The sequence below is a fragment of the Bos grunniens genome, chromosome 13, assembly GCF_055505025.1.
Source record: "Bos grunniens cultivar Pamir isolate PY7600 chromosome 13, Bosgru_T2T1.0, whole genome shotgun sequence".
Classification (NCBI taxonomy): domain Eukaryota; kingdom Metazoa; phylum Chordata; class Mammalia; order Artiodactyla; family Bovidae; genus Bos; species Bos grunniens.
In genome coordinates, this window is record NC_141177.1 from 35337198 (window position 1) to 35364940 (window position 27743).

General features: G+C 38.4%; 1 protein-coding gene across 5 annotated transcripts; it reads right to left on the reverse strand.

Annotated features, from left to right (window-relative positions):
• Positions 1 to 1276: 1276 nt before the first annotated feature.
• On the reverse strand, positions 1277 to 23402 carry CRLS1 (cardiolipin synthase 1). Of its 5 annotated transcripts, XM_086333443.1 has the most exons (8): positions 22924 to 23402; positions 20795 to 20897; positions 20202 to 20339; positions 15592 to 15721; positions 6217 to 6302; positions 5157 to 5225; positions 3491 to 3582; positions 1277 to 1588 (listed from the first exon to the last, which is right to left on the reverse strand). In XM_086333443.1, the coding sequence occupies exons 3-8, from the start codon at positions 20310 to 20312 to the stop codon at positions 1501 to 1503; spliced, it is 576 nt and encodes a 191-aa protein (XP_086189569.1). In that variant the 5' UTR covers positions 20313 to 20339; positions 20795 to 20897; positions 22924 to 23402; the 3' UTR covers positions 1277 to 1500. The 5 variants fall into 5 exon arrangements, 4 of the variants coding, with proteins under 4 accessions (XP_086189569.1, XP_086189567.1, XP_086189568.1 ...); XM_086333441.1 differs by lacking the exon at positions 20795 to 20897; XM_086333442.1 differs by lacking the exon at positions 20795 to 20897 and having other exon boundaries at positions 22788 to 23402.
• Between the last annotated feature and the right edge of the window lie 4341 nt (positions 23403 to 27743).

Sequence of the window (27743 nt, forward strand, 5' to 3'; positions counted from 1 at the left end):
ACTGCCACCCAGGCCATTAGGAGACATTAAAGGAGGTTCCAGAAGGGGAGAATGACTAGCTTCACACAGCCCTTCTCTCACCCACTTCCACTGGAGTCCATAGCAGTGTCCGTGGCTGCAGGCTTCTGTACTTTTCAAGCCAGGGGTGACTCAGCAGCTAATCTGGGAACAAGGAAGCCAGGACCAGCAGACAACAAAGGACACACTGATCCAACGATGCCACAACTGAGAGTCATGGATTCTGCTTGTAACTCCTTATAATTTTTAACACAGCTTAACAGGCTACATTTAGATAACCTCAAGGTATGAGGCTATATTACACTTGGGTTAGAACCTAGGACAATGAGCAACAATGGGCCTCCACTCTGAAGGGGAAGCAGCCAGCACTAGCCACACGTCTTCCTCTCCTTGTACCTTCCATTCTCTTAAACATAACAGTGTAGTGAGAAAAGGACTTTGAAGTCAGATGATCCTAAATCAATTATTTTTATAACATAAGTGCAAGTGACACAGCTAAATGGACTTTAGGAATCATAAAACTTCCACAACAGCAGATGACCATAGGATGCTATACAAACAACCCAAGTTGAGGGTCATTTTTTTCCCAGCTCTTTTATTCCTTTAACATCTTAACAAAAAACATCTTAACATTCCTCAAGTTTAAAAAAAAAAAAACTTTGAAAAATATACAGTTTCATATTATTTACATAAGATACAAGTACAGGTCCCAGTATCATATAAACATATGTTAGAAATATAGTAGGAAGGTACGATATAACTCACTGTCTCCTGAATGGCTAGGGTAACAGACATGTTTGCATTTTCCAACTACCTTTGTCGCTTATCATCCTGATGCAAGGCACCTGAGAGGTTGGAAGACTTCTGAATGTGAACTTCAATAGCTTCTATTTTGATCTTATTGATTTCAAAACTGACTACATTTTAAATCTCTTTACAAGTTTACTTTACCCAAAACTAAGCTACCTTTATAGTCATTATCCTAAATAATCAAATATTAATCACACGTACTGTTAATACGTACACAGATCTAAGTCAAACATACAACTGTGCAGCTAAGTTATACATGATTTTATATTTAACCCCAGGACACTCCCTAGTGCTCTGTGAGCAATCCAAATTTATTAAAGTGCCAACTCTTCAGTTTCCATGCTCTCAACTGGCTTTTTGAATGTATTCTTTTAAATGGCTTAAAAAAAAAGACTGACAATAATCAGAATAATTGCTACTTATAAATTAAGAAACCTAAGATAAAAAATCCTAAATTATAGTTTTATTTGTATTTAAAAATATGTTGGAAATTCTGCATATGCCCATGATCAAGCTTATTGTCAATGCACATTACTTAAAATTTTGATGACATGGTTTGTTCTGACAAGTCCTCCTTCAAGCTGAACCAAAATAAGGGAACTCCTGTAGACTCCCACTGGCCCTGCCATTGTTGATGTGTGCTGCTTCCTTGTTGACAATAATGATGACTTTTCATCTGCCTTTTATCACCTGGACAGTTTTCCGGCCATAATGATAATAACTGTAAGCTGATGCAGCTGTGGTAAAAGCTGTAAAACACCTTTTATGGAAGAAAAGAAAATTTAGTTTAAATGGTAACTATAAATATACATAAAGAATATACATAATATATACTAAAGAATACATTTAAAAGAGTTGTTTAAAAGTAAAAAAGGCTGTTAGTATAATTTTTTTTAACAAGAATCTAAATATATCGCTTTTCCTTAAGACTTCATTTGAATCAATAATGTCAAACAATTAATCTAGTTAATGAATCTGAAAGAAATAATAATAGCAATTGTCATTTTTACCCAGACATTTTTGTATGATAGGTAGTTTTATTTTCACAGCCTTACCTTACAGAGGAAACACTGCCCCAGAGAGCTTACTCAGGGCCACAGAACTATGAGTCTGGCCTGGTTCCAACTCTAGAGCCCTCGTGCTCCTCCCACTGTTCCATGCTGCTTAGAGTATTAGTATTAGAAGCTATTTCTTGCAGATTTGGGGAATTCTAATAATCTGAGTCATTTTAAATACAATTCAGCTTTCTTTACTTAAAATTAATAGAAATTAATCAGATTCTCTTTGAAATGACACGTATGATGCTCATGGCTCGCTGACTGTATGCAGCTTTCTGCACACATGAGCTTCTGCTTCTGCCAGGTGAGGTGCAGGCTCATCAAGACCATTTTTGTTTGACCCCAAACCTGTTTATGCCAGTTTAATATCCTAAATTCACACATAAATTTAATGAAATATACATGTAGGACGAGTTGCTATTTCTGGGAATTAAGCTAGAAGCCTTGGAAAGGCAAGGCAATCTGCTAAACACTACTGCTGAAGTAAGTAGACAATATGGGCTTCCTTGGTGGCTCAGTGTAAAGAATCTGCCTACCAATGCAGGAGACACAGGTTTGATCCCTGGGTCAGGAAGATCCCCTGCAAAGGAAATGGCAACCCACTCTAGTACTCTTGCCTGGGAAATCCCATGGACAGAAGGACCCTAGCAGACTACTACAGTCCACGGGGTGGCAAAGGAGTTCAATGCAGCTTAGTGACTGAACAACAAGTAGACAATATAATTGCTAAAATACTGGAGAAAATAATAAAAATCTACAAAGTTTCTATACTCTGCTTCATAAATGTCTTACATTCTTATATCATTTTAAAAGAAAAGAAAATGAAAATCAGAGTTTATATTATGGATGCAGTTTTTTGCAAGAAAGAAAAAATATCCTACTGATAAGCCTATAATCAAAGAAAATGAGTTGGGCGTATACCAGAAGATATAGGACGAATGAGTGTACAATTTATATTTTAGCAAATAAAATGTTCAGCATGTGTATCATTTTTAAAGCTTCTTAGCTTAGCTGACTTTAGTTAACCATTTTCTGGCTCAGACTGCATCAAGCAATGCTTTAATTAAACTTTAGTATCGGTGTGATGTACGTGGACTCAAAGTATGAATCTGACACATTTTCAAGGCTACACATAATCTTAACAAAATAAAATTCAAACTCCTTTCTCCAAGTTTCTTCCCCACTCTGCCCCATTCATTAGGCTGGGTGCACTTCCTTTTACCCACTCTCCTATACATCTGAGTTTGCTCAGGGTCTGTCCTTCACCAGAAAGGTTTCCCCTCAGTCTCTTTTCATCTAGACTTCATGGCTCAAATGCCACTCCTCCCTGAAGTTTTTCCTCTTCTTCCTACTTGGAATGTATTTTTCTCCTCAAAAACCCCAACATAGTATCTCTCATCCCTTATAACTTGCATGAAAGCCCCTATAACTTCTACATCCTATAATTGATAGTAAGCTTCTTAAAAATGGTATCAATCAAAAAATATAGCCCCTATAGCTTTTCCCAGTGTTTAATAAACATGATTAAGGACAAAGTAATTCTAGGATTGTCACAATAAGCCATTAGTTGACGTCCTCAGAAAGTACTTCTAAGTTAAGCTTACCATAGGATCTGAAGGTAAATGCTGTCAGCATAATTGAAAACTGGAGCTGCCAAAGAAGCTGCCACCAAGATTAACTGGACTGCTGTGTTCACCTTTAAAAAAAGAAGTCACAAAAAACAGTGCCAACCCAGTCGTGTTTCAAGCTTACAAGAGAAAGGCATAACCCATCACAGTATAACACAACAGACTCTCAGCATGCCTGATATTGTAACATCTCTGCCAAAAAAGCTGGCATTCACACAAATGGCTGAACTTCACTAACTGGCTCATCTGTCTGCATAGCTACCCTTTGCAAAAGGTGGGGAAGGGCAACTATCAGAAAACACCATTATCTTGAATTTTCATAGCAATTCGTAATACTGTAAAGTTCTTTGCCTTTTTCTTAGTTACCCATTAAAACAGACCTGAGAATATGGAAATAGTGAGGCTACTCTTCACAAGTGAAAAGGTAAAGAGTTAAGTGACTTGCCTACAGTCTAGCAGGTTACAGATCAAAACTGAGAACCCAGATTTCCCGGCACTTCATTTAATGCTCCTCTCACTAACATTAGGTTAGATATGCAAGTTAGAAAGTTGAAATGCATTCATCTCCATGAGAGGCTCTCAGGAGGAAATGAGTAGGTTTCCCTACCCTAAAAGACAGTATGGTGGAGAAAAGACGACAAAACCACTGGAGATTTTCTCTACTCATCTAGATGAGCATTCTGGGAAAGTAGGTGATATGTTGAAGGAAGCACCAATGTTCTCTTATCCATTCTGCAGCTAGATTATAAGGATTCCACTCCGTTTTTAAAAAGAAGTAATAAAAATTGTCTGAAGAACTTCTTGCAAGACCAAGGAGTTGAGGCATTTGTTCCTAGCACCTCTTTAAGCCACTTTCCATATGGTGCTATACTCCAATTACAGTACTTGATACATATATAAGTCACAGAAATAAATAAATAGGTAAATAAACAAATAACCAACCAACCAATCCATACTTGTAGGTAAAAATTAACCCCAGGGAGTCTCTGGTTTAAGAGTAATCATCCTTTTGTCCCAAAGATGATTGGCATTATTAACCTGTTAAACCTCTGTCACAAGGGATGGAGCAAAATAATTAGAGCAAACTTATGTGCCTCAATAGGCATTAACAGTTTCCTCTCTGTGTGCAAAGACTAGCATGCAATTATTGTCCTGAAAAGGGCTCAGGACAACAGATGGATAACTAAGAGCAGGAGTTGTTTATTAGTGAATAAAACTCTCCCCTATCTTTTTCCATGTAACTGCATGGATATTGCACCTGAAAGAGACCTTATTATATGATGTTTCCACTACAGGGAGGGGTGGGTAATGAAAGCAGAAAGAAATCTTCATACTCTCTTTGTGTCTCAATCAATATGCAATTATGCTTCTACTTTCTCCACCTCCCCTAAGTGATGGCCCTAATACTTCATTCAGAGACTTAAATTCTTAGACCACCAGACCACTAACACAAAACACACATGTATACTAGAGCTCCAGAGAGCCTGGAGGACAAAAGAACAGGGTTGGTGACTCCACTCTATCCACTATGGTCAATGCATTAAAATCTATCTTATTTTCAGCCGCTCCAGACTGAGGTTTATAGTCATTATAATAATCCACAAGGGAATAATAACTTAAAAGGATGTTGTGTGTCTCTTACCTTACTGATGAAGGTTGGTTTTAACCTAGCAGTGGCATAACAAGGATTGAAATACTTAGAAAGTGTTCGCTGGCAGAGGACAAAAAAAAAAAGGATAAACTTTATTCAATTTATTAAGTTTAAAATAAATATTTTGCTATTATTAATATATGTAACAGTTACTGAGTGTACACCACATGCCTGGCTATATGCTAGATCTATCATAAAGTCAGGCTGATGACATCTTTTTACTAAACAAATTTCCCTCATCATTATTTTTCCTTTATAGGCTAAAAATCAAAATGAATAAAATGTTGACATTTTCACTGGACTGGGAATCAAAAGATGAGACTGTTATGCTCATGTAGTGATTATTAGCTAAGTTATACTTATCTGCTCAAATATTTGTAGAACCAATGAACAAAAGTGCAAACCAATTATCCTATGCTCATAAAACTATAATTTTTAAAAACCAATTCTAGAGAATCCGTAGTAGAAGCTAAGTTACATAGGAAAGGGTGCTTAGTCATACAAAACACTCTTAAGAAGGGGCTTCCCTGGTGGTCCAGTGGCTGAGACTCTGAGTTCCCAATGCAAGGGGCTGGGGTTCAACCCCTGGTCAGGGAACTAGATCCCACATGCCACAACTAACAGAGCCCACAAGCTGCAATGAAGATTGAAGATCCTGCATACCACACTAAGAGGCAGCACAACCAAATAAATATTAAAAAACAAAAAACCTTCCTAACAGAGTCTTCTGCAACTAGCCCTTCTAGGGACAGGGCTAGTTGGCCTGAGTTTTATGGGCTATCAAAACAATTTTAACTTAAAATAAAAACATGCTTTTAAAAAATGGATTATTCACATGTTCACTGAACAGTTACTATAATGGTGATTCAAAAGCAACATGGCAGTCTGTTTTCTTTAAATTCCTAGTAAATGGATTAAACACATAATTGTCATAAATTATTCCCATAAAATCCCATAAAACTCCCATGAAAATCAGTACACAATAGTGTTTTTTTCCTTTTGCCTTAAGTTACAAACACTACTAAAAAACATTTTTTTGAAACAAACTCACCGGTGTTGGAAGAGTTCGATATCTGACATAAAAAACAGCAGCAATCAACATTACATCTCTTGAAATTATCATATAAGTAAGTGGAACTGAAAATCAAATATAAGATAATTTTGATTGGAATTCTGAAAATTATTTAGACATTACACGTAACATAAAGCCTTACCATAAATTGGTGTCACCTAAGTAAAAATTTTATAATAAACATTTATTGATGCCTGTCTAGGGTCCTTACCATGAACCAGTAATTTTTATATTCTTCTTTTACCTGCCTTCAAAACAAGGCGACAGACAGACTATGTTTTTCAGTTGTAGTTATCAGTGTCAGCTCTACTCAGGCACCACTATTTCCTCTTTACTTCTCTGCTTTATAAGTTTGGGGGAAAGATAACCTCACTATAATTACATGGAATGAGATTGTAAAGAGGTTGGAAAAGATGTCAGGACTCAAGCCATTCTGACTTTCAAGAACTGACTGCTTGCTTCTGTAGTCTAGATTATTTTATGAACAGCAAATTTTGCTACATGTACCACTTGTGGAGAAACAATATCTTCAATTTTGCCTGGCCAGTTCCTAGTCAAGCAATTTCCATTTTTCTTTCTGCTTATTCAGTCAATGAATTCTAACTAAACATGAACTCAATTTGTTGATAGTTTTCTCACTATTCCTAAGATCCTACAGGATGGCCCCAGAGCCAGAAGGACATTTTAAGTGGACACCCAAGGAACTCCTGCTCCCTTGTTCAGTGAGAATGGGAGGGCAGAGGTCTTGTTTCACTGAACATCCTCCCACATCGAAGGAAGTTTTAACCATGACTATAAATCACATTTTATTAGAAATATTTTTTAAAGGAAAAAATCTTGAGGCTAACACTCAGTTCAAATTGTTTCAGTTACTAAAATAAAAGGATCATGCATAGCCCTTCCATAATACCTTCAAACAGCTTTTCTTGAATTACTTTTAAGGCTATCCTTATGGTCTGCTCCAATTTTGACATTCTATTGGTTCAGCAACTTAAGAACAATTTCACTAATTAATTACAGATTTAAAACTTAAATCTCTGCTGGTTGTGGCTGTTATATACATATAAGTGTTGATCTACGGTGTAGTACTTCATGACAAGATGATTCCAAAGGGAAATGCTTATCCACTCAAATCACGGCATTTAGAGCATAAAAAAGACTCCACTGTATGAGCCAAATAACAAAACAATCCAGTCATGATTTTTAGCAGGATTTCTGTGCCTATAAACCCAACTTTTCTATATAGCAATAATCAGCTGCAAAATCAAATAACAATCAGTTTAAAATGCAGCAAACTCATGCAAATTATATATAGTAAATACAACATTAGAGGAAAATAAACATCTGTTATTGCAGTTCATCACCACAGGTGGAAAAGAATATAAATAAGAGGTTTCTACCGAAGAACAGATGAGGTGATTCAATATACTGCAAAGCAGTGGGTTCTAGTTCTCTTAACTACCAAAATTACCATTTATTGAGCATCTGGCACAATTTAAGCATTATATACATATTATGTCATTTAATTTACATATCATCTCCATGAAATGTGAACCATCATTATCCCCATTTTACCAATAGGAAAACAAGCCTCAGGCAGATTATATATCCTGGCCAAGGTCACCAGTTAGTCAGTGGTACTGCAAAATGCATCTCTGGACTCAGTTCACCATCTGTCAATCTGTCTGATAGAGGAAAGGACTGTTTAAAAAATCAAGTGTTCCCCAAACTAACTATTCATCACAGAATCACCTCATAAAAGTTTTGTAAAAGCATAGATGAAAGCTCCCTGGGGGTTCACAGTGCAGCCAGACTAGGACCCGGGCTGCAAGGCCTCTGCCAACTGACAGCCTGTATACTGTACATACAGGCTCTTAACTTGCATTCGAGGGGCAGTTTTTGTCCAGTTCCCTGGTTTTTGAATCTCCTAACTGCTCCTGCCTTCTCTCTCAGTCTTCCCTTGCCTTTTCTTCTGGGGCTAAAGCAGCTTTCCTTTTGTCTATTAGAGTACGACAGTGTGTTGGTGGAGGTGTAAAATGTGTTAGGGAATGCTCCAAGGTTTTCTTCTCTATTTGCTAATTCTCTCTGAAATACAGTTTCTGCAACAAGGAAGGACATCATGGGCAAATTTTATTAGTGTTAAAGGGGAAATAAAATCAAGTCACTTTTACACATAAAGTGATCACTATCACTAGCATACACTGTTGCATTGAAAATTTAACACACAGTCACACTCATTTGTTTATGTATTTTCTATGGCTGTTCTCACACTACAATAGCAGACTTGAGTAGTTGCAACAAAGACCACATGACCCACAAAACTGGAAGTATTTATTTACTATCTGGCCTTGACTGAAAAAGTCTGCCAACATTTGTTCTACATGCTAACCTCTAAATCAGGACCTCCACAACCTCTAAGGAGCAGACAGAGAGCTCCTATCTACAGAACAGACTTACAAATACTGAAAATGCAGGGCCATGTCTGGTCCCTCCCTGTCTGTTCACCCCAGAGGGAACGATACCACTCCATGAATTCCACCAACGCTCAGAGAGCACCCAGTTAACATTGTACAGAGTGAGGAGCCAAGGATCACTAGGCATTTTAACAGTCTCCGTTACAAGAGAGAGACCAAAACAAACAGGAAAAAAGAAAGAGTGTACACACATACACACACACACATAAACAGAAGATATCCTGAAATGATGATATGCACCTATGATATAAGAAAAAGACTTTAAAAATGTCAATAAAGGGATAAATTACAAAGTTGAGGAAATCTCCCAGTAAGAGAATAAAAGAGAGTTTCCAATAAGAAGAGAATCTGGAGAGAAATGTGTAGAACTTAAGGATAAGCTTTCAGACTGAAGGGGCCTTCTCATTACCCAGCACAATGGAAGACAAACTCTAGAACATAAACTATTGTAAACTCTCAGGCCAACAAGGTTAAAAAAAGATTCTCAGGTTCAGCCTCTGTTAATACCTGAGTAGGTAATAATTCTCCTGCTAACACAATTAAAGACCATTTTTTAAAAAACTTGAAAGTGAAAAGCTTATAAGATGCTAAGAAAGTATCACAATGAGAACTTGGGAAAATAAGCCTAGGCACTCAGAGCCACTGTCCGTGACCCTAGAGAAGTAAGCAACAAAGCCGAATAAAACAAAGGGGTTTTGGCAGCCTTATGTGACGGCGGAACCGTAGTCAAAGCCCAGAGTCCTCAGGTTGGGCAGTGACAAACCACTTCCTAGCTTTAAGCTAGGATCTGAACAAATATTCCCACAGGGTTGAGAGAAGAGCTGGCCCTAAGTAAACTAAACCTTAAAAGAATGTTTTATCTGGCCATCTAGGTAGTCCCCAGAGAAGGCAATGGCACCCTACTCCAGTACTTTTGCCTGGAAAATCCCATGGACGGAGGAGCCTGGTGGGCTGCAGTCCATGGGGTTGCTAGAGTCGGACACGACTGAGCAACTTCACTTTCACTTTTCCCTTTCATGCATTGGAGAAGGAAATGGCAACCCACTCCAGTGTTCTTGCCTGGAGAATCCCAAGGACAGGGAAGCCTGGTGGGCCTCCGTCTATGGCGTCGCACAGAGACGGACACGACTGAAGCGACTTAGCAGCAGCAGCAGGTAGTCCCAGACTATCAGCATTCCTAGGCACCTGGCAGAACTGAACACAAAATCTCTTCCAAAGAGTGATGCCATCATCCTATACATCAAAATATTTCTCCAAATTCTTATAAAATATTAATACAGTGTTTAACAGTTTAAAAATACCAAAGACATAGATACCATGAGTAAAAATCAATAGAAACAGACACATGAAAGAGACCCTCAAAAGATATTATAAAACTAAAGCTTACTATGTTCAGAGGGGTATATATAAAAATTAAAGGAATATACATGAAAATTTCAGCAGGAAACTGAAAACTATAGAAGATGATTTGCTAAGTTTGAAGAAGAATAAAATAGAAATTCTATAACAAAAAAATACAATAGAAGATTTAAATGAATTTGGCTCAGCTGACGAGAGAAGCAGTGAAATGAGAGAGTGTGCTTCAGCTTCATTAGTAATCACCTAGAATGGAGTTCAGAAAGATAAAATGAGCAGGTAACATGCAGAAAAGAGGCTAAGACACAAAGGATACAGTGAGATCTAACACAGATATACTGCAGTCCCAAAAGGAGAAAAACAGGCAACAATACCTGAAGATTGTGGCTCAGAATTTTTTATAACTGATTAAAGATATCAATCTATATATTAAAAAGCCCAACAAATCACAAGCAGGATAAATAAAAAAGAAAAATCACACCAAATACTATGAAAAACCAAAGAGAAAGAAGAAATCTTAAAAACAGCCAGAGTAAAAAAATACCTTGGAAAATGAAATGAGTTAACAGTTGATTTCTTATTACCAATAATAGAAATGAGTAGACAATTGCATGGTATTCTTGTGGGGAAAGTAAGATCCCACATGCCATGGAGCAGCTAAGCCCACATGCCACAACTACTGAGCCCATACGCCAGAACTAGAGAGTCCATGTGCTGCAACATAAGACCCTGCATGACGCAACTAACATGACACAGCCAAATAAATAAATATTCAAACTTTACATAGACAAAAGTAGAACAGAACATGCGGCTCAAATAAAACACAAAGTAAAATGGAAGACTGCTACACAAATAGCAGTAATCATAGTAAATGGATTAAATGTTCCAGTTGAGAGAGAAAATATTTTTAGACTGGCTATATTAAAAACCTATTATATGTTATTTATAAGCAATACCTAAAATAGATGTAGACAAGTTGAAAGTGAAAGATTTATTTATCATGCAAACACTGGCCAGAGATAAGCTAGTGTAGCTAAAGTAATATTCAAAAAAAACAGACAAAAGCAAGAATCATTTCTAAAGATACAGAAGGTCACTTCAAAATAAAATGTTCAATTCACCAAGAAGACAACAATTTTACTTTATATGTACTTAACAGCATAACTTCAAGAGACACAAAGCAAAAATCAGAGCTAAAAAGTAATGGAAAACTAGACACAGCAGGAAACTTCACTCTCTCAGTAGTTGACAGAAAAGCAGACTAAATGTAAAAAATAAATCAGTAAAGAAATAAAAGTTTAAAAAAAAAAGAAATAAAAGTAATTTATTAGGACTAAAAATTTGACGAAATGGACACACATAGACCATCACACCCAATAATCACAGAATACAAATTCACTTGAAAAATGCCTAAAAATTTTGTTTATAAAATTTGACTGTATACTGGACTGAACGGCTGAAAAATCACAGAGCACGTTCTCTGAATACAGGTAATTATGCCCAAAATTAGTAACAAAAAAAAACTGTTAGAAAATCCCACAAATTGAGAAATAAATTTTTATTAACTCCACAGGCTAAAGAAAAATCATAATAGAAATAGATTACTCTGAATTCAGATAATGATAAGAACACAAATACCAACATATGAGAAATATTGAAAAGGAAAATGCAAAATGCCTTAAATGCAAACATTAAAAAAGTAAAGCTGAGAGAATTCCCTGGTAGTCCAGTGGTTAGCATTCCATGCTTCCACTTAGGGGGCACAGGTTCGATCCCTAATCAGAGAACAAAGATCCCACCAGCCACAAAAAAAGGAATGAGTTAAACATTCATCTACAGCTGTACTGTTCAATACAATAGCTACCAGCTACATATATAAACCACTTGAAATATGGCTAGTCTGAACTGAGATGCTGTAAGTGCAAACTGCACACTGGCTTTTGAAGATGGCTTTTGAAGACAGAGTATCAAAATAAACAAAAATCTCATTAATGATTTTTATTGATTATACAAAGAAATGACTATTTTTGATCTAGTGGATTTAATAAAATGTTATTAAGGGAGGTAGCACAGGCAGCAATGCATGCTCAGAACATGCTGTCTCCACTGCAGCAGGAGAACAATCTCACACACACACATTTCACCTGTTTCCCTTCACTATGAATATAACTACTAAAAAAATTTAAATTAAATCTATGGTTCCCATTACATCTCTACAAGACAGGACTGATCTAAAGGATTTAGAAAAGAACATCGGAGAAAAGCCAAAGGATGACACAGAAATAAAAGAACAAGATTTAATGAAATAGTAAACATATCAGAGAAGTTTGACAAAGCTCAAAGTTGGTTCTTTGTAAAGAGTCACAAAATTGACAAACCTCTGGCAAGACAAGTCAAAGAAAAAAAGGACGAATAACTAATAATTAGGATGAAAGGGGGGACACTACAGACCCTACAGACATCAAAAAGTTAATGTGGGTAACTTTAACTTACAAATAGCTTATGGTAATTTTTTTTAATGTGGCCAAAATCAATCAAGTTCCTAGAAAAACATTGTAACTCACAAAACAGACAAAAGATGAACCAGCAAAAACTGAACATATATATATTTTTTAAAGTGAATTATTTTAAAACGTTTTCCCAAAGAAAACTCCAGGAATCAATGGCTTCAACAAGTTCTACCAACATTCAAAGGAATAATTGAAATCTCACACAAAACATCTCCAAAGAATGGGGGGTCGGGGAGGAAGTATACTCCCTAAAATTCATTTTATGAGATTAGTATAAAACTTGATATTAAAACCTAACAAGGGCATTTTTAGAAAAGAATTTTAAGCCAATTTTGTGAATCTAGATGTGAACTGACAAAATATTAGTAGTAAACCAAATACAGCAATATCTTCAAAATATATCATGATCAAGTTGGATTTATAACAGGAATGTCATCAGGTTTAATTTAGAAAATCAATAATGTAATTCACCATACATTAAGCTTAAAGGGAAAAAATATAACTACCATAATACATGAAGAAAAAGAAATTTCATAAAATTAAATATCCAACATAAAAAAACTTCTGAACAAACTTCCTGTAGAAGTGAACTTTATCCTTACAAAGGGGTTCTACAAAACTCGACAGGAAATGTCATATTTAATACTGAAATATTGAAATCTTTCCTTCTGAGACGGAAAATAAGACACAGACACCACTCTTAGTCAACACTGCACTGTGTACTATAGTGAGGCAAAATTTTAAAAAGGTAAAAGTACTGATGAAGAACACACTGTCATCAATTACAGACAATACATAATTGAGGATGCAGAAACTCCAAGAGAATATACATTTATATTATTAGAATAAGAGTTCAGCAAGTTTTGCTAGACACAAAAATCAATATTAGAAATGGATCTTATAAACAATAAGCAGCTATGACAAAATGAAATATTAACAGAGCTACATTTACAAAAGAATCAAGAATTATCAGTTACCTAGGAATAAATCTAATAATTATTTATTACTTCTCTAGAAATAACTAGCATTTTGACATTTTAACAAATCTAAATAGAGTATATACAACAGGTTTGTGGACTGGAAGACGATATTATAAAAATGTCAATTCTCCCAAATAAATCTGTAAATTCAATGTATCCCAATAAAATCCCAACAAGTTTTTCTGGGAAACCTGAAAGTTGATTCTAAATCCACATACAAATGCCAAGAGGTAAGAATAACAAGACAGAAGAACTTGTTCTATCGTATATCAAGGCTTTTAGCAAAGTAGTAGTTATTAGGGACAGTCCTGATACAAAGATAGACAAATCAATGGGGAATAAACTAGACAACCCAGAAATAGACTCATGTATATATACACATGGTTTTTTAATAAAAGTGCTGGGATGGATAATTGAGTGTCCAAAGAAGCAGTTAGAAAATTAATCTCTAAGACAGAGAATTTTTTAAAACCATCAACTAAGAATAATGTTTTTTAAAAAAATCTTAAAAGCTTTCTAATACAAAACATAATCACATATAAAGGAAAAGGCATCAGAATGGCATGAGACTTCTCAACAGCAAGATGGAATGTGGAAACCTATAGAACAAGGTCTTCAAAATTCTGAGTGAAAACAATCTGCAACTGAAAATTATGCCCCTTTTGAATCTCAATCAAGTATGGAGGGTAGAATGAAGACATTTTAGACATCTGTAGAATAAAGACACAGTACACCTCTAAAACCTTGCTGCCATGCTGCATCCGAGCACAGGAAACAACTGGAGATTACACTCCACATGGAAGCCATGGGAAAAACAGACCCAACACAGAAGACAGAAAATGCAAGTGCCCAGAATGATAATGAGTGATAATGAAGGCTTGAAAAGCAAGCTACACCAATTATATCAACATTATCCATAATGCTAAAACCTAGAAACAATCTCTATGTTCAACAGGAAAATACCTGGCTAACCTCTGTGTAAAACAATACAACAAAATACAAAGTAACTCTGAAAAAGCTTTAGGGGAAGCATGAAAATACACACACCACACAATAATCTTAATTATGAATGTTAACAGAATGGTCCTTAGGATCTTTTTCCCGACAAATTATCTATATTATGTATAGCATACTCCTGCCCGTTCAATACCCCCAACCATATACACACCATAATCATGACTTTCAGAGAAGCACAAAAACAGTAGTTTAATTCATTTTTAAATTTGGTTATGCGGATTTAAAAGCCTAAAGATAGAGGAGAAAAAGAATCTCTAGATTGAGAAGAATGCCCTAGACTGAAACACCACTACACTTCTTCCTATCAAATGTCAGTAACAGCATGGTACTGAAGGAGCAAGTGGCAGTTTCTTTGTTTTCAATCCTATTTCTAACTCAGAAATAAACAGTTTAATCTGCACCAAAGGATAAAAACTGAGAAACACAGCTGAAGTAGAAAATGGACAACCCAAAAAACAGTACAAAATACAAGAGATCATAAACTTTTGTTACAAACAGTATTCAGACAGTATACAAACTACACGATAATTGAAATTGCATAATAGTGTCTAAGTAATAATAACAAAGTGAAATTTTATAGACATCTCTAGGCCTTCAGAGCTCTCATTTATTAAACTGTACTTAGTAAATAAGACGACTTAGGAAAACTTTAAATTGCTTTTAAAAAGCTACGCACTAAGAAAATATAATAGTTTCAAAAGATTCTAGGATAATGTAAATTAGCACTATGAAATGTGTTCAATTTTAATTTTAAACAATTTTACTAAGAAAACAGATTCTACTAGTGTATACAAAGTTATAAATTTGAAAGTAAAACAAACAGCTTGGCAAGAAAAACCATTCAATAGTTTAAAATTAGGGAAACAAAAAAATAAAATAAAATTAGGGAAACACTTTAAAGTTGAAAAACATATTTTTGGAACAAAAATTATTTGTCTCTCAATCAAGAGAAATCCTAAGCTGACTAATGTCACCCTTCCCTGTACTATTTAAAAGCACACACAACGGCGCTCTTACCTGGAATAAGATCTGCATAGGTCAAGCTAATATATAAGATACTGATAAGTATTTTATCAGCAAGTGGATCAAGAGCACTTCCCAAAGCTGATTTTTGACTGGCCCAGTTTCGAGCAATAAATCCATCCAACTGAAAATAGAAGTTTTTTTTAATAAATGTCATAATGGGTACAGAGTAGATATCTTGAAGATTAAAAAGGTACCAGAATAACTATACTTTCATAAAATGTAGATAAAACCTCTTCTGTTTCTTACTCCCAAACCTCCTGTTTTACTGGTATACATTTAACTTTTAAATTACCAATTGGTCAGAAAATAATTTTACTTTCCTACAGTACTTTTCTTTTTCAAGGCCTTCAGCTATTTCTCAATGTTTCCACAATGCCCCTCTGAGGGATGAACCCAGACACAAATTTAAAGATGTAAAGAACCCAAATAAAACTCAAAGAAAGCATGACGGACAGAGCACAGACTCGGTACCCCCTATTCTCAAATCCTCGGCTATTTCACCACCCCCAAATAGCTGCTTTTACTTGCAAGGGCTCCTCTTTAACGGCAAGATTTCCTAACTTCCATTCCTACCTACCTTTCTATAACAGTATCCAATTCTCTAAGTTTTAGCTGTTATTATTTTTATTTTAACTGTTATCATCAATATTTTTTGTCTAGTGCCGCTGTTAATTCCATGGCTGACTAGATTTGCATGACTTGTACCTGAATAAAATATTCAATCCTTTGCATTTGGCCTACTTAAAATTTGATTTTCACTACTCTTGGAAACAAATTTTATTTTACAGCAGAGGTCATACTTGGTTTCCTGGGAGCCAAGAGGCCTGCAGGCTGGTTTTGTTTGAACTGCCCAGAGGTTTTCAAAGTATAAATTACTTGCCAATATTTAAATATTCAAAGTCTTACCTCAAAAAATCCACATCTCCAAGCTCACTTGAGGAATGGGAAGAAAATTGACTGAAATCAAGTACTGCCTATTTTCATTAAACAACGTAGATATTTTCTGATTTTCCAAGTCCCTACCTGGCTTTTATTCATTTTATTTAACTTCAAGCTTCAACAAATGTTTGAATTTTCTAGTCCTATTTCCAAGGAAAAAGATCAAATTACTTTAGACACAATTTAACATGGTACATTTTAAAGGATAAGTCCTCCATATCTCAAGTATTCCAATAACTTAGAGACAGCTGTCATACAGGATAATGGTTAAGAACTTAGTCTTCACAGCAGAATGTAAGTGGTGGTTCAAGCACTCGCTCTCCTGCTCACTTAACTATGTAACTCTGGGCACAACATTTGGCCTAAGCCAAAACTGAGGCTTAGGCCTTTCCTTTCCTTTCCTTACTTCCTGTAAGAGAGAGATAATGCTACCCACTTCAAAGGATAGGTTGTTTCAGTACATAACATGATTAAAATCTGTTTAGCACTCAGCACTCAGTAAATCCTCAAAAACATCAGTTATCAGCTATTACTACCTCAACTGAAAAAAATCTATTTTCTTAAGTATACTAGAGGTAACACTAACAGAAAGTGCCTAGACCTGGGGGTTAGGGCCTCGGCAGATTCAGGTGCCAGTTCAGTTTCTGTTCTCAATCTCCCATTTTTTCACTGTCATCTTCTCACTCTCATTGCTCCTCTACCCACACTGGATTCCAAGGTCATCAACATCACTTTTTCTTTGTAAATCTCTATAACTCCCTATTCCACTCTCTCTCAATACTACTTAAATACATCTATCATGTACTCTAAGCCGACACCCAAACAGCTGAACACTGAAAAACACCTAAATGAGCTGATGAGTCTCACTTTTACATGCCCACAAATCTCCTGTGGGCACTCGATACAGCCTGGTAAACCTACACCTCCTTACTATGTTTACCTTCTCTTTTCAGCCTGCTCTTACCACAAACTGATTCTGTCCCTCCCAAAGCCTCTCTCTAGCTCATGATCATGTCCGTATTTCCTCGAAAAGTAAAAGCAGATTGCCAGCACTCCCTCATATTCCCACCTCTGAATCCCACCACCCACCACTATCTAGGCACATTTATCTCTATTATCCTGATCCCTGACCCCAGGTCCTCTTACCTTCTGTGAGTTTCCCCCACCTCCCAAGCATCAATCTCTCTCTTCCTACTCAGTCATTTAATTAATTAGTTAATTAACATCAAAAATTTCCCCAATATATATTTCTTTATAAACTACCCTTCCTTGACTTTATTCCCCTGTGAAGTAAAACTTCCTCAAAGTGACATCTATTGCCATCACTACCTCACATATGCTCACCAACTCACTCCGACTGTCCCATCCTCTAGAGATGGTACTCATAAAGGTCACAAATCTATCCTCAACACAACTGAAGCACCTTCTTAATATCCAGGACAACTTACTGCTCGATTTGCTTCCTTTCTAACTAGTTTTTCCTTTTCAGTGTCCTTTACCAGCTCCTTCTCCATTTCTCTACTTACTGCTCTTTTCTCTGACCCATTCTCTTCTTTTACCACAGCTTAGATGATTTTATCCAGACTTGACCATCTACATAATAACTCTTAAATCTGTCTCTAACCATGACTTCCTCCAACTTCAAACTACTGTATTCAAATACCCAATTGTTACCTCCACCTGAACAGGCATAACAACTCTTTTCCCACAAACTTTGTCCTACTCTGAATGTTAACCATCATAGAAAATGTAAACCTCCATGCATCTGCTTGTTGAAAAGAAAAAAGTAACTGCCTAGCACTCATATTTAATTCCTTTCTTTCATCCCACATATCCAATCCATTAACCTATCAATTCTATCTTCAAACCATACTCTCAACCCACTACCCTAGATTATTGTATGCCCTCTAACCAGCTTCTCTGTTTCTACTCTTGCATTCCTATAATTCCCTTCCCATACATAACAGAAATCAGGCTTTGTCATTCCCCTGCTTAAACCCTCCATGAGTCTAACCATCTGCCCAGTGGCCATTCTAGAGGCATCAAAACCTCCATGGAGTATAAGTGTAAAACCATGCCAGTTAACTTAGATTTCTACACACATTGTCTTCTATATTTAGAAAAATGTAAATGAGGCCTCTTCCACTTAATGAACATTTCAATCTCATGTGGCAACTAAAGAAAACGTACAAACCAAAAAAAAAAAAAGCAAATTCAGGAACCGAAAAAGATCTTGTCTATTACAAAAAAAAAAAAAAAAAAAATCCATTGTCAGTATAATGGTCTTTGACAGACCTGGAGACCATTTTAATAAGTAGAGGCCTTCACACTTCAGAGGTAAAAGTAGGGACAAACCAAGAGTTTGTGTGAATGGGGAGAAATTGTGACAAACAGGAGCTAAATTCTGGAAAAAGAGAGGAGGTAGCCATTTTGAGAGACTGTATTTGATGCACATTTGGAAATGTCATATAACAATGCAAACACCCTCCTTTGTTTATCCTGCAAAACCTTCAGCTAATTCCATACTGCTCAACAGGTGGAATTTTGTTTCTATGAATCTCAAAGGGAATAGCTGATGTTACAAAGGAAGATGTTATACAAACTGCATTAACAGAAAATAAGTTTCTCTTTATTCTCACTAAATACTGAGCATAACTTTTCAAACATACATCAGTTTAAAGAGGCACCAAATTACTATTGCTTGTCTGGGTGCTTACTTGGATCTCAGACCAGCCTTGTACAAGAATATATAATATATATATACAACATCTGTTTCTACATGCTTTTGTCCTGATTTAAAATTTTTCCTCTACCATTTCCCCACTTCCTTCAATTTTGTTTTTGCAGAACACATAGTTTTATAAGCTATTTCAATTTTTTACGCAACAGGTGGCTGATAAATACAAATAACGTCATACATGACAATGACTGGCCAGTCCACAAGAGCTTATATATAACACATAGAGCAGCTTTCTGTTATTAAAATTATTTTCCAAGCTCTAACTTGAAATAACCTGAATTAATCTTTCCCTCCCTCTAAGCTGACACAGTGGTGTCAAAGTATTCTCTTCTCCTCTGTCCATCTACCGGGAGAGTAGAAGGAAGGAAGGATGCCTAATGCCCACCTAGGGCAGGGTCTTCTGGAAGATAGTCGGAGGGGTATGGAACAGGAATCAAGGACCAAACCTGTGGGGTGCCTATGGCCTCCTGCCAGCATAAACCTGAGCAGAGATCTGGCCTCTACAAGCTCCCGGTCACAACAGCTGGCCCACTACTTCCCTCTCCATCAGTAAAACCAACTGTTGTTGCAGATTAGATACTTCTCTCTACTACATAAGCAGAAAAAAACAGTCTCAGCTTCTCTCCTTTATTTATATCCCTAAAGCAAGTAGTTGGCCCTTTGAGAATTTCTAAGGCTTCTTTCTTTCTTGAAGAAGTTCTCCAATGCCTCCCTACAACCTCTACTTCCTTCCTTAGATAATACGGAGAATAACAGAGTCCCACACAGATGCTAATGACAAGCCTTTATAAAAGTACTAGGTGAAATGCATCTTTGAGGATTTTCTTCCAAGGAAAAGCAAACTGAGGCTGCATTATTTCAGTGTAGTGGAGACTGGGATTTAGAAGGGGAGCAGAACAAGAGGAGTACCTTTACAACTTACCAAGTCAGTTAGCCCAGCTAAAGCAAAAACTCCTAATGCAATATTAAAATCTTCTTCAATAATCAAATAGCCCAAAACTGGGGCCAAGCCAATCCTCGTCATTGACAACATATTTGGGATTGTCCAGGGGTTTTCATACTGAAACATAAAGACAACAAAATTTAAATACTATAAATTCATACTTTAAATAACTATATACACTGGAAAATACACTCCAGCATGTCATGTACCCAAACACAGACTAAAGTACTGACTATATAGATTTTCTTACTAGAGAGGAATAAAAATATCATATAAGTCAAGATTGTAATGCACGACTTCACAATTAGAATTCAACACTAAAAACATACTGCTTTTAAAAATGAAACTTCAACACTGCAAATCAACTATATTCAATAAAATTGTTTTAAAAAGAATTACTTTCCCTTTATACAAAATAAAAAATTTTTAGAAGTGAAACTTCAGGAAAATCTTATACTTCAAGGAGATAAACAGTCTAGAAAGTGTCAGAAAAAAGCCAAATTATCGACCATGGGCATTCTGGCTAAAAAACATTTATTGCAAATAACCTCTCCTCACTCTTCTATACATACCCATCAAAAGAATGCTAAATGCCATACACAGCGTTTGGAGATACAAATGAAGAAGGGTTAAAACCATCTAACTCCATAACGTCATCACTAAACTGGAGAATTGCTGGAAGAAAATGGAACAAGGAATAGTGTCTGAAATCCTTGGGAAATCTGTTCAAAATAGCCACAGCAATGTTAAGATCCCCAACCAGAAGCTGAGGGCTTTCACAGCTTCCCTATGGGAGCTTTATGATTCCTTGAAACTTCATTGGGAGGCAAGGTGTCTGAAGTTGGCACCAACAAAAGGGCACCACGGCAGCTGCTCTGAAGAACATTCCTTCCTTGCCAAAACAAAATCTGTTTCACGAAAGGGTCCTTCAACTTTAAAGAACTAAGACACATGGCACAAAACTGGGTACAGAAATAATACAGAGAAAATGTCATTTTCTAAAGGTTAGTTTCGCCACTGAGTCAAGACTGCCAGTTCTATCTCATGGGACTATCTCCTCACAAGATAACCATATTTAACCTCATTTTCAACCAGTAAGCAATTTGTCTGAATCTTAATCTTTTAGAAAAGTAACAGCATCCACCTCTAAAGGCCTCTTTTAAAATACCTTGAACCATTCTGTAAGAAAAGGCAATCCTCTAAAGATACTAAGCTTGTGTTTATAAACAGAACCAGGCAAGAAATGTTCACCTCAGCCTGGAAGGATAATGGGGTTTGGGGAATCAGGGAGCAGAATACTGTCACTAAAGCTACAGAAAAATTCAAATTTTCTGGGAAACAATCAGCACTACAGACCTCTATTGGAGGACCTTTTATTGAAGGTAAACCACAATATTAATTAAATGGACTCATTCTTGGAACATTCCAAATTCAAGTTCAAAGGTCCAAGTGTTCAGAGTCCAGAAAAAAAAGATAAGTCTGTTGACCATACTGCAGTACAGATAAATCAAACACTGATCCAATATAACCGCAACTCACTGAGGAGGGAAGGGGAGGGTACAGTTCGTGACTGAGAAAAGGGAAACACAAAGCAAAAGGTCAGAATACAGATGGCCAAAATTCATAACAGAGATGCCCATGGGACAAAATTAAAGACAGGGGCAAACAACCACATCATTTCATTTGGTGAATTAATAAACCAGACTGAATGGTCCTGGACCAATGAAAAGGATTCTTTTTAGCTCCACACAAAATATTTCAGTTAAAATACCTCATTAATTTCTAATTATTAAATTTGTAAACGTTTCTAAACTAAAATTAAGAGAGCTAATCTCAGATTACCCAACCAGATAACCTGTGGCATACTCGACCAACTACTGCCGTTCTGGGAAGGACTTCAGCCAGGATATGGCAACCTCAAAGCATCCAGCATTCAAACCCCAACATGCTTTAGCTATTAATGGAGCTGAGACCCCTGCCAGGATGTGGCCAACCCAACCCATGCTGTACAACTGATGAAAGCGGCACAGGGGCCCACTGAAGACATAACAATTGAAGATGTAATAATTGCATGAGTCTTGCTACATGACATCAAAAGCTCTCCCACACTCATGCTCTGATGTCTTCTCTTTGGTCAGTATTTCAACAGGTGAGCAGACAAATATTTTCCTCCTTTACCTCAGAAAGTCTTAATCTTTTTCTATAATTAGAGGTTAAAAGATCTTTTAATTACGATCTAAATTAGTTACCCTTCATCCTATACAATGTTTAAAGTTACCAAAGGTCAAACGGTAGTTAACCAAACCTGCACAAGCAAACAGAAAGGCCTGTATATATTTCTGAAGACGCTCACAGACTTGCCTTAAACATAGGGGATTCGCTTCATAAAATTTAAAACGGGCTTTTAAAAAGATAAGTGAAGGCTATTTTTACCAATGCAACATCCAGAGGCGCGTCCAGCTACAGGTGAGGATAGAGGGGGAGGAGAGGATTCTAACTTCACCACCGAGACGCAAAGAGGATCAGGCTGGTACCGCTGATATTCGTCCCGACCGAATGACCTACCCGTAACTTCTCTTGAGGGAACGGTTTAAAAGTTCTGAAATGGAAGCATCGGACCTGACCAGCCAGGGCACGTTATTCGTGTCCGGGACCGAGCCCGCCGGAGCCGTCGCCTCTCCGTCTCCTCCTTGGTACGTACCAGGTTGGAGGCGCTCGTCGGGCCCCACTGGCCACGTCGGGCCTCAACAGCAGCGTCCTCTCCGGTCGCGGGCCCGGGGGTTGCCTTCTCCGCGCCCGAGCAGTGGGCTCGCGGGCTAGCCCCAGGCAGCCGCAAGCCGAGCGCAGCCGGGCGCAGCCACCAGCGCTCAGCCAGGAAACCCAGGCAGCCGGGCGCGGGCGGCAGCAGAGCCCCGCGGGCGCGCCCCTTTCCCGGCCGCGCTCCTGGTGCCCACGCGGCGACGCGCAGGGCCCCCCAAGAGGCGCGCGCCATCCGCGAAGCCAGCATGACCCTGCTGGCGCTCGAGGGGGACGCAGTCGGCGAGAGCTCAGCAATCCAGGGCACTGGCGAACCGCTTCCTCATCGACTCCCCGCAATATTGGAGAAGATCGACGGCCTCCATACTGGTTCTCAAACCCCAACACGCTATCTTATACAGGTGGCCTTAGATCGCCAAGGACGGAAGCCTTCGCGACGCTTTTGCGACAGCGTCGCCGCTGGGCTTACCAGCGCCCCTGGCGGCGGCTGCACTCGCGCGCCGTTAGGCCCGGCGGGCTGCAAAGGAGGTGTTTTGTGCAGCCGCTGTCTGCCCGCCCACCGGCTTCGGGGTCGGTGGGGAGGCGAGGGGAGGAGCGCGCAAGCCGGACGACGGCGCGGCAGCTGTGGCCGGGATAGGGCAGAAGTCGTCTCTGGTCCTGCCCCGAAACCAAAGGTGTCCGCGGCTCTGGAAGGAGGCGTTGGGAGTGGGGCGCTTCATGAGAAGTATAAATATTACTGAAATACCTAGTACGGAAAAAGTATTTAATACTAGCTCTCTGTTCTTTTCCCTCTTTTGAACTTTCCATATGCCAAAGATATGGGTATTAGAAACTGTCAATAATAGCAATCGTTTCCTGAAAAAAAGTATTGTAGCCAAGCTAGAGTGCATCATCCTGTTTAATTCAACAACTTTAAGATGGCATTACTAGTTAATATAGAAATTATACATTATACTGATTATTGATATATTATTATATTATTGGTATTTATTAATATTGCAGTGTTACGGGACTGTCTTGTTGAGTTCTATGTCAAAGTGAATTTGAATGGTGGTTGTGGCCTCTGAACCATTCCCTTCCGCTCTGTGATGACAGACCCACATTGGAGTTCATCTTAAACTTAGTTCAGAGTGGCTTAGGAATTTTAGGGGTTTCACTCATGGCTCAGTCGGTAAAGAATCTGCCTGCAGTGCAGGAGACCTGGGTTCGATTCCTGGGTGGGGAAGATCCCCTGGAGAAGGAAATGGCAACCCACTCCAGTATCCTGGGAAAATCCCATGGACAGAGGAGCCTGGTGGGCTGCAGTCCACGGGGTCCCAAAGAGTTGGGCACGACTGAGCGACTAACACTTCTAGGAATTTGAACGTCATTGTAGATCTGAGTATTTATCAAAAGAAATCTTTAGCTTCTTACACAGGTATTGAAATGCTGATACTGAGAGAAAAAATGAAAATGTATCTACTAGAAATGTAGAAAGGATCATTAAAAAACAATGGAATTAGAATTAAATACCATATATAGACTTTCTGGATAATCCTGTCAAGGGGGAGTGAGCAGTATTTCAGTCTCCTACCCGTTCCAATGGGTGAATTGCCTTTACGTTTTACGCCTTGTCCTTGTTTAGGAGACTTTCTACTTGTCTGGAGATTTTTTTCTTCTCTGTGCTCCATGAAGTTCAGTCCGACTGCTTCTGCCTCTAGTAGTTGCCATGAGAACATGATCTGTGTGTGTGTGTGTGTGTGTGTGTGTGTGTTGAGTCTTAATTATGGCATGTGTGATCTTCTTTGGTTTTGTGGAATCTTTCACTGCCACCCAGCGACTCCAGTTGTGTCCTGTGACAGACTCCAGAAGGCGAGGACTTAGTTGCTTAGAGCATGTGGGATCTTAGTTCCCCTACCAGGGTTCTAACCCATCCATAGCCCCTGCATTGCAAGGCAGATTCTTAACCACTGGACCATTGAGGAAGTCCCAAACATGATTTTACTTGCTTTTCTTTTTATATATATTTTTTCCCTTTCTTGCTCTGATAGGTTTTATTTCTACTCCTTTTGATGTTTATCTCATCTCACTTTTCTGAATTCTAGTTTAATGTTTAATTATTCAACCTCTTGGAGAAGGAAATGGCAACCCACTCCAGTACTCTTGCCTGGAAAAGCCCATGGATGGAGGAGCGTGGTAGGCTACAGTCTATGGGGTCGAAAAACGTCACTATTCAACCTCTATACAGTGAAGTGAAGTCACTCAGTCGTGTCTGACTCTTTGCGACGCTATGGACTGTAGCCTACCAGGCTCCTCCCTCCATGGGATTCTCCAGGCAAGAGTACTGGAGTGGGTTGCCATTTCCTTCTCCAGGGGATCTTCCTGATCCAGGGATCTAACCCCAGTCTCCCATATTCCAGGCAGACACTCTAACCTCTGAGCCACCAGGTAACCTCTGTACAGTACTATCAGTCTATCTGATCTTATCTAATCCTTTTCTTATCTAATCTTGTTTGTTGTTGTTTAGTCCCTAGTTCAGTTCAGTTCAGTCGCTCAGCCGCTCGGTCGTGTCCGACTCTTTGCGACCCTATGAATCGCAGCACGCCAGGCCTCCCTGTCTATCACCAACTCCCAGAGTTCACTCAGACTCACGTCCATCAGTGATGCCATCCAGCCATCTCATCCTCTGTCATCCCCTTCTCCTCCTGCCCCCAATCCCTCCCAGCATCAGAGTCTTTTCCAATGAGTCAACTCTTCGCATGAGGTGGCCAAAGTACTGGAGTTTCAGCTTTAGCATCATTTTTTCCAAAGAAATCCCAGGGCTGATTTCCTTCAGAATGAACTGGTTGGATCTCCTTGCAGTCCAAGGGACTCTCAAGAGTCTTCTCCAACACCACAGTTCAAAAGCATCAATTCTTCAGCACTCAGCTTTCTTCACAGTCCAACTCTCACATCCATACATGACCACAGGAAAAACCATAGCCTTGACTAGATGGACCTTTGTTGGCAAAGTAATGTCTCTGCTTTTGAATATGCTATCTAGGTTGGTCATAACTTTTCTTCCAAGGAGTAAGCATCTTTTAATTTCATGGTTGCAGTCACCATTTGCAGTGATTTTGGAGCCCCAAAAAATAAAGTCTGACACTGTTTCCACTGTTTCCCCATCTATTTCCCATGAAGTGATGGGACCAGATGGCATGATCTTCGTTTTCTGAATGTTGAGCTTTAAGCCAACTTTTTCACTCTCCTTTACATAGAAAAGTGCTAAATTGCTTAAACTGATATGCTGCCTCCCAGGTTTGAAGTCCTCAAAATTCCTGCCAAATAAAATATAACTCTTAAGTTGTAAATATTTTTTAATTCTGCAGGTGTAAATGAGACACTTCCATATACACATAAAACAAACAACATTTGCTTTTTTTTTTTGGCTGCACTGGGTCTTCATTGCAGTGCAAGGGCTTCTCATCATGGTGGTTTCTCTTGTTGGGGCACAAAGGCTCAGTAGTTGTGGCATACAGGCTTACTTGCTTCACAGCATGTGGAATCTTCCTAGACCAGGGATTGAACCCATGTCCCCTGTACTGGCAGACAGATTACTCTCCACTGCACCACCAGGGGAGTCCAAGAAGCAATATTTGTAACATTGGCACGGATGGCAGACATGCCCAGAGAGATCCATATGACAAGACACAACAGGAAACAATTAGAACAGTCATTGCTCCTTTCTCCACAAGATTGTGAAATGGTCATTGACAGTGGGAAATGGTTACAGAGAAGAACTGACTATGTTGGATCTGTTTTTTAACTTTAACCTTTCCTCCTCATTGCTTGTGTTTACTAAAAGGATACTCTCCGCACAAAATGGTCAACTTGGGGAACCCTGCCCTCTGCCTGAATGTTAAACCAAAATGCCTTATTCAGGACCTTGTTCTAATGTGAATGGCTATAGGAGAGAAGAAATTAATACATACCCTCCCCGAGGCTAGCCATTCCAGGAGATATTTGTAAGATTTGTTGTTGTTGTTTACTTGCTAAGTCATGTCCAACTCTTCAGTGACCCCATAGACTGTAGCCTGTCGGGCTCCTCTATCTGGGATTTTCCAGGCAACAATGCTGGAGTGGGTTTCCTTTTGCAGGGGATCTTCCTGACCCAGGGATGGAATCCGAGTATCCTCCATTGACAGGTGAATTCTTTACCACTGAGCCACCAGGGAGGCCTATTTGTAAAACTGTTGTTGCTGTGTAGTCACTAAGCTGTGTCTGACTCTCTGCAAACCCATGGACTGCATTACGCCAGGCTTCCCTTGTCCTTGACTATCTCTTAGAGTTTGCTCAAAATCATGTCCATTGTGATTTCATCCTCTGTTGCCCCCTTCTCCTTCTACCCTCAGTCTTTCCCAGAATCAGGGTCTTTTCCAATGAGTTGGCTCTTCCCATCAGTGGCCAAGTATTGCAGCTTCAGCATCCGTCCTCCCAGTGAATGTTCAGGGTTGATTTCCTTTAGGATTGACTGGTTTGATCTCTTTGCAGTCCAAGGGACTCTCAAGAATCTTTTCCAGCACCACAATTCAAAAGTATCAATTCTTGGGTGCTCAGCCTTCTTTATGGTCCAAATCTCACATCCATACATGACTAGTGGAAAAACCATAGCTTAGAGTATATGGACCTTTGTAGGCAAAGTGGTGTCTCTGCTTTTTAATATGCTGTCTAGGTTGGTCATAGCTTTCCTTCCAAGAAGCAAGCGTCTTTGAATTTCATGGCTGCAGTCACCATCTGCAATGATTT

What these genes read in the sequence shown, in the direction of transcription:
- CRLS1 (XM_086333441.1), bottom strand. Translation starts at nt 23,229, where the DNA reads ATGCTGGCTTCGCGGATGGCGCGCGCCTCTTGGGGGGCCCTGCGCGTC. An exon ending in CGACGAGCGCCTCCAACCTG is followed by an intron (nt 20,340 to 22,923) that starts GTACGTACCAAG and finishes TTTATGTTTCAG; the next exon opens with TATGAAAACCCCTGGACAAT. An exon ending in TAGCTGGGCTAACTGACTTG is followed by an intron (nt 15,722 to 20,201) that starts GTAAGTTGTAAA and finishes TTCTATTTTCAG; the next exon opens with TTGGATGGATTTATTGCTCG.